At 37.1% G+C, this 12,854-nt stretch overlaps 1 protein-coding gene across 1 annotated transcript; it reads left to right on the top strand.

The window, feature by feature from the left end:
* The first annotated feature begins 7,453 nt into the window (after positions 1-7,453).
* On the top strand, positions 7,454-8,389 carry LOC103550001 (olfactory receptor 8D4-like). Its single transcript, XM_008518708.1, has one exon. The coding sequence runs from the start codon at positions 7,454-7,456 to the stop codon at positions 8,387-8,389; it is 936 nt and encodes a 311-aa protein (XP_008516930.1).
* The last annotated feature ends 4,465 nt before the right edge of the window (positions 8,390-12,854 follow it).

The following is a 12,854-nucleotide window of genomic DNA, read 5'->3' as shown; positions in this document are numbered from 1 at the left end:
CAACTTCAGATTTACAGAATCAGAACTTTGGTGGGTGGCCCACTTTCAGCAGGTGCCTTGAGGGATTTTTCAGCACACTGACATTTGAGAATATCTTACTGCGACAGCACTGACACCTAGGAGTGTTGTGTACTCAGTCTTTGGACGTGTTCCTGTTCTCTCATCCCCTTTCCACCATGTGAAGGCCCTTCAAGATGAAGTACAAGGACCCTACTTGCCCAGGATTCTGCATCTAGGGATTCTTTACTTCTGGAGCTTCTTTTCACAAATCTCCCTTATATCCACACCAAATTTTGAGTCTGGTGCATTATGTTGTAGAGAGGTCAGCGAGCAAAAGATTAGTGGATATTTTCCTAGCCATGTGAACCTGCTTTATTACTGGGTAAATCTTGGCCCCAAATCTATGTTTGCTCTTCAAAGTTAGCGATGTGTGCTAAATCACCAAGGAGGACACTAAATGTTCTCTTTCTCTCTCTCCAAATATAAGCAGCTGTCTTCCTGCTTGCTCTCCTCTTGGGGCAGCACAGCATCAGCTCTGGTGTGAGGCAATCCTGGATTTGCTTCTTGGCTCTGTTACTTACCAGCTTTGTGGCCTTGAGCAAATTTCACAACCACTCTGAACTCTGGTAGTCTGAAGGATAAAATGGAGCTAAATGTGTACCTCATTGAGTAGTAACTGTTAGCAATTGGGATGATGTTCATAAAATGTCTGGAGAAATGCTCAACAAAGATCAATTCATTTTACTTTTTCTTCCTTTTGTGTGTGCATGTGTGTGTGTTTGCATGGGTGTGTCTGTGGGCAGGTAGGCAGAGCAGACACATCTGGACACATCAGGTGATATAATGCGGCCATCTTCAAGTTTCTGTTTTTATCAAGACCAGGAATTCTTGAAGAATTCAAATGGAGAGAAAGTGGGAACTTGATTTGATGAGTTTGACCCAGTAAAGTAAGTTATGTCGACATTCAGAGAGCTGTGAAATCTGAGAACAGTATGAAGCTCTCTCTGATATTTGACTCTGTGCTCCCTCCCTCTGCATTTTCATGATATTCAAGGAAACTAAAATCAAAAATGTAACTCCAGTAGAAATCTCTGTAACATGTTGCTGCACCATTAGCATTTCTAGGATAAACATCTAGCAAACTACAACTGGAAGGCCCTATGTAGGCAATGTGTCTTTACTCCACACCCCACTGGCCTTGGGCTCCCTTAGGGCCTAAAGTAGCAGAGTCTGGTGGAGCAGGAACAGATACCAGAGCTCTCTGGTGAAGGTTGCCTCCCACAGCTGGATGGTGGTGGAGCAGTGACTCTTCCTAGTGCGTTATTTTCCATTACTTATGGTAGTGAGAGCAGGATTGGGAGGAGGCAGTGTATGGATCCTGAGTTCCTTCCCAAACCTAAATGCCCCAACTAAAGCCTCAGAAAACTCTAGCTTGAAAAGGATTAAAAAGAAAAAGAAAAAAAACAAAAAAAAAATCCCAAAGTCACAAAAACATCTCTGTAACTGTCCTAGCTGTATTTATAATTTTCTTATTTCCTCTACCTTGTGGCAGCATCCTGAATCTTGACATTCGAAAGTAGGAAAGTGAGAAGAGGAAGGAGAAAATTGCACTCAAATCATTCTCTGTCTTTACTCTGAACGCTTACATCTCTGTGTGACTCCTTAGTCTCTATGTCTTGTTTCATTGTAGAAACTTTCCCAGAGGAAGCAAGGGAGAGTGATGGCCATAGAGTCAGAAAAATCTTCTGTAGTTTTATCCCAAAAGCAGTATCTGGGTTTATTTTCACTTTGGTGGTTTTACTTGACCCCAATACCCCAAATTCTGTATCCTTTTTTGCCTAAGAATTAAAGAGAACTCCCTCCTACGCATACGTGTACCTGATAGCATTTTTTCAGATAATTATTCCATGTCAATGGTGCAAAATAAATAATGTATATGCGTGGAAATGAGCATCAATGACTTGCTGGGCCCCTAGAGAAAGGGTTTGATATATTAGGAAGGATTATTCTAAGTCAGATGACATGTTAACACTTGTGTATAGGGTCTCAGCTCACCACTCAGCAATGATAAAGTTAGAACAGAGTGAATCACCCAGATCATCATCTTCCAGATCGGGAGGAACTCCTGTCATAGCCAGGAAGCCATTGTTTTACTTTACTCAACTTTGACTCATCCACATTACACAGAAGAATACCAGACAGTCTGAACATTTCTCTTTGCCTTTGGGTTATGTAAATTCATTTGTATTTTCTAATCAGACCCCCCACACACATGATATTTGTATAACAAATTATAAATATGTTTCGTTCCAAAACAAACTATTGCTGTGGTGATGAGGCAGTGACACAACACACCCACACACAGCGATCATAACAGGCTGAACTGAGATTTATTTTACCAAACACTATTCAGAATATATATGATTCATGGGCTGGTAATAAGTATCTTGACTAAACTTGAAGTTTTGTTTTAAAATACTTAACTCCAGTAGACCTCTATGCAACAACCTTGTTAGGACACATAGAAGTAGAATAGATGATTCTCTATAATAGTGGACTTTAAGAATAGCAAGAATATTCCACCATAAATATCTACTCTTTTAATAACATAAAGTTCATCAGTTATGACTGATTTGGTTAAGAGTTGACCTCTTAGCAAATTTCAAGTATACACTACAGTTTTACGAACTAGATTAACAATGCCATACATTAGATCCCTAGAATTTGTTTATCTTATAACTGAAAGTTTAAGAACATGGTAACTATGAGGTGATGGATATGTTAATTAGCTTGATTGTGATAATCCTTTTACAATGTATATGTATATCAAATCATTACATTGTACACTTTAAATATGTACAATATTTTTCAATTATACTTCTATAGCTGGGAAAAAAGCTGATCTTATTTTGTGATTTTTCTAGTAAATGAACATCCTCCTCTATAAGTTAGCTTATTTTCACCTGGTTTTCAGGTCATGATTTTCTGTCTAGGAGAGAACAAAGTATTCTGATTGAACTACATGCCTGGTGGGGATGAGTTCATCTATATATTGAATATCCTTTTGTATACCCTCAGCTTAAGTAAATTCTCCCCACTTTTGAAGGCACAGTTTAAAATCTACCCTTCCATAAAGACGATCTTTATCACTATAGACAGTAGTGATCTCTTCCATCTCTGAGCTCAAACGATACCTACTGCTTGTTACATAGAGCAATGTATATGATGTTTCATTCATTCAACAGTTTGTCAGAGCAAGGCGTGGGTTGGGTAATACTCTCACTAGATTGCAAGGTTCTGAAGGAACTAATGGTGAGTCTTCTTTCAGTGTGCCCAATCTGTGGTAGATGGCCAGATGTACTTAATATGGAAATAAATAAGAGTCCATCATTTGTCATTTAAAAGTATACAACTGGAAATCTACCTCTACAGTTTAAAATACTTTCTGTGAGGAAATTATATTCTTTTTCTCATCCACTCTACTTCCTTATCATTGTCTTCTAAATATATTCCTAATGTTGGGCTATACTAATTGCATTACTCTGGAAATATGACCACATTACATGGTTAGACTTCCTTATGTAAGAAAAGTTTGATAGGCCAGCTCAGGGAGAGTTCTTACAAATATACAGGCTGCTAAACCTCAGAGACAAGAAACCCTTGGGGACTACTCATCTTTATATTTCCAGACGTAAAATACTTGAACTGAGACTAGAAGTCACAGATTCATTTAGACCTGGCTCTCGTTAGCTTAAGGATGAAAAGGTACAATTAACCCACCTCTACTCCTAAAGTGACAAGGATAGGAGAAGAGACACTCAGCTAGCATTTCAGAGGAGAAAGTAAGTTTCAGAGTTATGATGTTCGTATCATATAAGTATAAAAACACATTCTAAAACCAACTCCTGATTGTCCACACGAGGTCTAGAGTTTTTGATGTTTGCAGGTCCCTAAGCTACAGGAGTAGAGGGAAGAGGCCACGGGCATCCATCTGAGACTCCATTGTGCATTGCCCACTCACCTTATCTAAGTACCTTAGAGTCTAATCTCTGAATTAATCTGTGAAGTCACCAGCTTCTAAAATAGGAATTATAGTACTACAAATATATTTATAGAGACCTTACAATGCACAAAATGTGTTCACATTTATTGTCTTATTGAATTTGCACAAGAATCCTTTGAAGTATTTATTATTTTTCACAGACTGAAGCATAAATCTCAGACTCTATGATGAGTTAAATGTTATATTTCAAGGGTTAGAGCTGGGGTTGAAACTAAATCTTATGACTCACAGTTCATTGCTTTTTCTGCCACTTCTGTGTTAATGGTTTCCTTCTTTAAAAAGGTGCAATTGAGATTTGACAATTCAGTCAGATTTAGAAAAAAAATTTAATTCTAGACCTGTGCTGTCCAATACCGTAGTCACTTGCCACATGTGAGTACTGAGCACTTGACATGTAGCTAGTTTGATTTGAGAAGTGCTGTAAATATAAAATACATTATGAATTTCAAAGATTTGTACAAAAAAAGAGCATAAAATACTTCGTTAGAATTTTTGTATCTTTACGCCTTAAATGATAATATTTTAGATATACCTAGTTAAATAAACTATACTATTAAAATTGACTTCAACTGCTTGTTTTTACCTTTTAAAAAATGAGCTTCAAGAACATTTTAAATCACCCATGTGACTGTGTTATATTTCTATTGGGCAATGCTGATCTAGACTCCACGTTTATAAAATACTTTCAATAGTCATAGTTTTAACAGTAGTGTGTGGTGCATTGAAATGTTTAAAAACACCTTTAAAATTGCAAAATTGCTTTTGATTTGCTAAAATTACATGAGGCCTGAATCAGGTCTGAACCAGTGTAGTAGATTATTTCAAGAATGGTCAAACATGCAACATAAAAAAATTTAGCCCTAACCTAGTGGAATTTACTGTTTAGTAGATAATTAAAGTAGTTACTGGTTAGCATGACCAATTTTATGTGGATTAAATTGTAATTTGTATAATGTTTCTCCCTACAATGCAGAGCATAATACAGTGTGTTGTAATAAGCTATTGGGCATGCACATTACACTGTCATGGAAACTCTGAGGCTACATATAGGTGGCAAAGTACAGAAATGTGAAATTGTACAGTTCTATCCTTCACTCACAAAGGCTGTTCTTGAGAAGATGTTTTCAAAGATGGACTTTTATATGATCAGGTAATGCTTTCTGGCACAGAGAAGAAGCAGAAAGACTGGTTAAGAGGAGAAAAAAAGAACAAAGAAAGATGATTTCAGCTCTGGGAGAGAACGATCTAAAATAGTGCTTCTCAAACTTTAACGTGCACACACATCGTGTGGGGATCTTGCTAAATTGTAGATCCTGATTTAATTGGTGTGGGTTAGGTTCTGAGATTGTGCATTTTAACAAATTCCCAAATGATGCTGGTGCTGGGTCTGTGGACTACACGTTGAGTGACAAAGACTTAAAACACAGAAATATTTGGGAAATGGGAAAAATAGGAGAGAGAAACCTAATCGGCTCGAATAGAGGGCAGAAGGGTGGAGGGCACTGAAACAGAACAAGGAACCTGGGCAGGATAGAAGACATTTTATTTGGATAGAAAGACCACTAGGAATTAGGAGAAATGGGGGAGAATTCAACATGTGATGAGACTGATTATTCTGTTTATAACACTCAGGACAGTTTGAAGGCATGCATGAAAAAAGATTAAAAGCAAAAAACTGAGAATATGAGTCTTCTTGAACATTCCTTTGCTATTTGCCTCTGTGCAGTCTCTGTGACCAGACTGTACTTGTGCGTCCTAATTGTTAAGGAATGAAGGGAAAGGAAGACTCCAAGGTATTTCAGCAACAGGGTAAGGGCAATTGGACCATCTCTCTTTTGCATATCATCTCCCTATCTCCATCCTCCAGGATGAGAGAAGAGCAGATACAAAAGTCATGTGTTCTGTAGAGTTTGGAAACTTGCTGAGAGAATAGCTGTTCAGTGTTACAAAGCTCCTTTGTTTTAAACTGATTTGGGAAATCAGGAGGAGGCACCTGCACAGTTGAGAATGTAAGTGGCCAAAGGAAGTTGGCCTTGTCTTAATATGGCAGTGATAGACTGGAAGTAAGAATACATGGACAGTTTCTTGATGAGCCGGGGAGAAAGGTAGATCCTGAGCTGGGCAGATTGAGAAAATGCCAAACCAGATGTCTGATAGGTGCTCTGTATAATCTCTGGGTAAATATGAAAGTTTAGAGAGGTCTCTATGAGCAGCCCAACACAAAGGGAAAATAGTTGGATTTTTCAGAGATAAGACCTTGGTTGACCCCAGAACAGGCAAGTCCAAAACATATGCCACCTTTGCCCCCTCCTGGGAGAAGTGTAGGTGGAAGACAGAAGCACTGCATGGGATCCTCCTGGGGAAACAGGTATTCGGTGGCTTGCATTGCCAAAAGAGGCAGCACTAGCATCAGTGCATTAAGTCCTGCTGAACGGCCTTGATGAGAGAGGGAGGCTTAGCCCAGAGGACAGCCAGAGATTCAGACGGCAGAAAGTTTTGGGAGGTCAGCAGTTCTTCCATCCTCCAGCTTTACTGAAGTGTAAGAAGAATAAGATTCCCACCTGGAAATTAGCTTATGATTAGATTAAATTAGAACGAACGCACAAATCAAAACAGTTTTCTAAAATGTTCTGAGCCACATAGTGCTACAACATGTTTTTCTAAAAACGGGAGGGGGAATCTATCATCAAATAATTTTGGAAAATATTATGTGATATATAACTGTCTAGGAGATTCTGAAATATCTTTCAGTTAAGAAATCTATTTAACTTTATGTAACTCTGCATGTCTCAAATCATACGATCCTGGGGTACTTATTTCATATACATCTATTAACACATCTCTGAAATTAGTATTCTGCCGAATACCCTTGGAAACCTTGACATGGAAACCACAATTGTCTTTAACAATAGACAACTTCTCTGTAGGAAATCCTGGATGCAGGCTCAGCCCTAGGAATATGTGTCATTAACAAAAGTATTTTCTCAGGACAGCCTCTTCTTTATGCACCTCTTCAACTGATTTGCTTTAGAAAAATTTTACCCAAGGTCTTTAGCAGTGAATTTATCTCTAACTCTGGAGTTAAAGGTTTTATATTTTGTTAAAAAAAATGTGACACACTGGAGGGAATGTGAAAGATTATTTATGGTTCCTGGAATCTATAGGTAGATGGATGTTTACTCACTGTTTTATCTGAGTGCTGACTTTTGGTGGGTCAAAGTCCCTGCACATTAATGGAGGCACAGGCTTAGTGACAAGGGGATGAGATAACCTAGATTCAGTGTTTTCACAGGTAGAAATACCTGGGCTATGGGGAATTGGAGACAAGCTGGGATTCTGCCAGTCTGGTCTGACTCTGTCCTCTCATCTCCACAGATTTCTCAGAGGAGAATGGGTATAAGAAATCACTCCAGACTGACTGAGTTTCTTCTTTCAGGATTAACTGACCAACCAGAGCTTCAGTTGCCCCTTTTCTGCCTCTTCTTAGGCATTTATATAGTTACCATGGTGGAAAATCTTGGCATGATCTCCATAATTGGGTTGAGTTCTCAACTTCACACCCCAATGTACTATTTCCTCAGCAGTTTGTCTTTTGTAGATTTCTGCTATTCTTCTGTCATTACCCCCAAAATGCTGGCAGGGTTTTTATGCAGAGATAAAACTATCTCCTATTCTGGATGCATGACTCAGCTGTTTTTTTTCTGTATTTTTGTCATTTCTGAGTGCTACATGTTGGCAGCAATGGCCTATGATCGCTATGTGGCCATCTGCAGCCCTCTCTTCTACAATGTCATCATGTCCCCTAGAGTCTGTTCCCTGCTGGTGGCTGCTGTCTTCTCAGTAGGTGTTACTGATGCTGTGATTCACGGAGGTTGTATATTAAGGTTGACATTCTGTGGAACAAACGTCATTAAACATTACTTCTGTGACATCATCCCTCTTATTAAACTCTCCTGTTCCAACACTTATATTGATGAGATCTTGATTTTTGTCATTGGTGGATTTAACATGGTAGCCACCAGCTTGACAATCATCATTTCATATGCTTTTATCCTGTCCGGCATCCTCCACATCCATTCTAAGGAAGGCAGATCCAAAGCCTTCAGCACCTGCAGCTCCCACTTGACAGCTGTTCTTATATTTTATGGGTCTCTCATGTCCATGTATCTAAAACCTGCTTCCAGCAGTTCCCTCACCCAGGAGAAAGTGTCCTCAGTATTTTACACCACCGTGATTCCCATGTTGAATCCCCTGATATACAGCCTGAGGAACAAGGAAGTGAAAAATGCACTGATGAAACTCATAAGAAGAAAAATATCTTCATAATGAATATACTCTTTATAAGATTTATTTGTATGTTCGCAATCATATGTTAATATATATGTGTTTATATCTTAACTGTTTAAAAGTAACATGAAGTGAAGTGAAATTATACATATATAATTCTAAACATATATACAAATATAAATATTCAGATTGCCAAATATATTTACATGTAATAAGATTAATAGAATGTAAAACGTCAACTATGAAAGTGAGAAGTAGCAAATATTTAAAGTTTAATGCCATTGTTGGAATTGAACATCGATTTTTACCTTTAGTTTCCTGAATCTGAGCAAAAAGAAAACAAAATCATGATGCATTCTATAGTCAGAAAAAAAAACACCAAATTATTCGGTAAGACAAAGTTTTTCCTCTTATTTATCTTAATCAAAAAGAGATTTCTCTTATGAAAATTTCCATAGAAAATATTGAGCAGTGATCTGGAAATCATGACAAATTTGCAATAAATGTGAAAGAATTTTTCCATTGTTTCTTTTAAAGGGTGTATTTAAAGGCCAATGTTATATCAAAGTGGAATTCAATGAAGAAGATCCAGCAAAGGGTTAAGCAAATATGGTCCCAGTATTTGGCCTTTGGTGATCTAAGGGTAAGACTTAGAATATCTAATAAGGAGATGATATTTATACAGACTAATCTAGATATCTTGTTTTTTTCTGTGTGACCAGTATATGTGCAGTATTTTACAACTTTCTACTTAATTCTTTTGAGTTGGTGTTTTCTCTCTAGGCCTTAAAGTGTCTTTATTTTCCTCCTTATAAAATGTTTTGAATTAAACATAATGAAAACGTTTGTGATTTTCAAAAATAAATTCTTACACAATCCACCAAGATAACGCATTGTGCAGTGAATGCAATATGTTAATTAATTCATTTACTTAGCATATGTTTATCATGGACACTATGTTCCAGGCAATGTTCTAAGTGCTGGAATACTATATGGTAAATATAATAGACAAGGTCTCTACTTACTTTTGATGGGTGGCGGAGTGGCAGATAGTATAGAAGTAATTAAATGAACAAACAGGATAATTATAGATGGAGATAAATGGTTTGAAAAAAGTGAGGCATACAATTGTCAATGGGATAAAGGCAACTCTCAGTAGAGCTCCTTGAAGAAGAGACATTTGAATGAAACCTAAATGAAAAGAGTACAGTTATGCAAAAGCAGAAGGGCAGAAGCAAACACAAAGTACCAAGGCTGAAACAAACTTGGCCATATTAAAAAAACAGAGAAGGCAGTATGTCAGAAGAATAGTGAAGGATGGGAAAGAGGTACCAAAAGAGGATAGATAAGTAGGCAAATGCCAGGTCATGTAAGGACTTGGAATCTTATTCTCAGTACAAAGAGAAGCCACTGGTATGCTTTAAAAGCAATGATGTAATCTGTTATACATGTGAAAAATGTCTTCTAGTTATTGATAAGAAAAGATACAGGTGTGTGTGTGTGATAAGAAAAGATACAGGGGTGTGTGTGTGTGTGAGTGTGTATTTGGGGGAGGGTTTGATAGGGAAAGGGAGGCTGATTGGCCAGAGTGGACACTCAGGGAACACTTTGAGTCTATTGAAATTATCTTGGCAAGAAAAGATGTAATTTTAATTAGAGTAAAGCAATAGAGATGGAAAAAAGCGGATAGAGTAAAGACACATTTCTCACATTGAGTCAACAAGATTTGCTGCTGAATTCAAAGTGTGATGCCTGAAGATGACAAATTTTGATAAGATTAAAATAAAAAGTTTAGATTAGGAAATTATAAATAATAAAAGTGACCATTCAAAAGAAAAAACAGAAATGAACCATAAAAGCCTGAATAGTTGCAATGTTTGAGCTTCACATCCGTGTTTCCAAGTAGCCAAAACAAAGATAAATATGGTAGTAGACATAGTTATATAATTTCATTATTAGAAAAAAAGAATCATTCCAAGTATTCATGGTAAGAAAAATTTTCTTAAGTTGTAAAAAAATCACCTCTAATTCCTTTCTCCTCCACCAAAGAAGCAACAACAATTTACATAGAATTTTTATAGATGTTACTAGAAGATCCTGCAGGGTAGCACTATTGAAAGAAAGAAGAAAGTTGTGTTTTTATATATTTATACCTCTTTGGGTGATGTCTCCCTCATGGAATGCCTCTCCTATGTTACTGATGAGTTAAGTTAGGTTTGGAATCTTTTCCTACTTAAAAAAAAAAAAAAGATGTTCTTGGGGCCAGCCCAGTAGCATAGCAGTTAAGTTCACATGCTCCACTTTGGTGGCCCAGGGTTTGCCAGCCCGGATCCTGGACGTGGACCTATGCACTGCTTATAAAGCCACGTTGTGGCAGGCAACCCACAAATAAAGTAGAGGAAGATGGGCACGGATGTTGGCTCAGGGGCAGTCTTCTTCAGCAAAAAGAGGAGGTTTGGCAGCAGATGTTAGCTCAGGGCTAATCTTCCTCAAAAAGAAAGAAAGAGAGATATTCTTTACCCTTGTTTAGAAGATCAATTCAGAAAACTAAGAGAGAGGAGGCAAGAAACAGGCTGAGTCAGGGATGATACATAGGTGGCATTCATACATTTCCTTTCTTATGCATACCTATAGAAGAAATCACTTTTGTATCGTGGTACTCCAACATATTCAGATGTAGCCTCAAAATCTTTTAAACCCAGTGCTTCAGGCTGCCACTATTATTTGAGCAGTAACGGCAAATAGAAACAAACACAATTTCCTTGCAGTTTTTACTAATTTTTACTAATTTTATTTGTAACTGATAGGTAGAATGGAACAGTTCCTCAGGTTGAGAGCCTACATAGTGATTTGGGGACAACATCCCAGCTAGGGCTCAAGAACATTTGTATCTTGGATGTTTTCTTTGCATACATCTCAGTTTAAACTTGGAAGACATTGAGAGACATCTGCTGAGCAAATCAGAGTTTCAGAATTATAATCATCTCTATCTTTTTTGCAAAAGTACAATTAATAAATTTAAATGTAATTAATATATATATTTTAAAATTTCTACTCTCCTAAGAATACCTCTTTGTTTCTATCCATGATATATAAAAACTGATTATATAATTTTCTAGAGGAAAAAGTCCGTAAATCCAAAACAGCAGAAGTATTAGTAAATACAAAACAATAAAACTGAAATTATTAAGTGCAGTTCAAGTACGACAAACCTTACATTTTAGACATTTTAAATACCAAATTCCTCTAAATAGTTACTGAGTCAAAAGAATACATAACTCTAATAAATGAGAAGCTTTCACAGTGCCTACGATAGAATAACTGGGATCAGAGTTAAGTTCCTGCCATAAACAACTAGAAAAACAGAAAATATTTTTAAAGACTGTTTTGAGACTTTGAACAATAGATATCCCAGGAGTATAATCCCTGATAGAAGAGAAACAAATGAGGTGAGCCTTATAATCACCTTGACTTTCTATCTGTGGGCACTTTTCAGACCATAATTCACAAAGGAGAATCCTGAGCAGAGCTCAGTAGTCTTACTGTGTTGAGGAGATAGCAGACTTTGAGGAGATAAAGGCCCTTAGAATATTTGATACACAGCACCAGAGAGGAGGGATATTACGCAGACTGAAAGGGCTCCGTAAATCTTCACAGGAATTACCTTGAGTGTTTGACTGACGGCCAGGGTGCAGGGAGAAACTTGACAAGGCCAAGAAATAATAATTGCTATACACTATAAGGTGAACACATCTCTGAGCTCACAGAGATCTGGTAGATGTTCCAAACACATCCAGCCAAAGGGGGATCTTTTTGAACAATTAGAAGAATCAAAAGTGTCATGATTTAATAATAACGCTAAATTTTCCCTGGAGTAACAGCTATCCTGGACCTGCCTTTTTTAAAAGGATGTAAAATAAAGCCTAAAAAGGCTAGACTTGATCAACAAACAACTAAATTGTCTCACAAAATAAATATAAACACTTATTAAATTAAGATAATATAACCGAAATATGCAATAATGTAGTATTAGCAATATTTGCATAAAATAGAAAATTACTAGACTCACAAGGAGCAGCACATTGTGTGTCGAAAGCAAGAGAAAAAGGAGTTAATAGAAACAGACAGAAATAACAGAGATGTTAGAATTAGCAGAAAAGATCTTTAAAACAACTCATAAAAATATGTAAAGGAAAAAAATAGATGTTAAGAGAAAAATAAAGGATGATAAAAGGACCCAAAATGGGAATGACATCAACGAAAATAGTAGTTAGCTCCAAGAACTCATCTCTCCACAGAAACATTGAAAAATCAGCAAAACCATCAGAATCAATTTTGTCAGAACTCTGCTAAACAGTCAAAGGTTTGCAACAACCAAGTGAATGCTGAATCAAGAAAGAGACAATTTAGAAATAATAATAAACTTTTGTGACATTTTTACTTGCCTTTGCTCCATCTCCCTTCTTGGCTCAGTGGTGGACTTGAAGATGGTAGCCCATGCTCC

This window comes from Equus przewalskii, chromosome 6, assembly GCF_037783145.1.
Source record: "Equus przewalskii isolate Varuska chromosome 6, EquPr2, whole genome shotgun sequence".
Taxonomy (NCBI): Eukaryota; Metazoa; Chordata; class Mammalia; order Perissodactyla; family Equidae; genus Equus; species Equus przewalskii.
The sequence above is the reverse complement of the archived record's forward strand: the minus strand, read 5'-3'. Positions and strand labels throughout refer to the sequence as shown.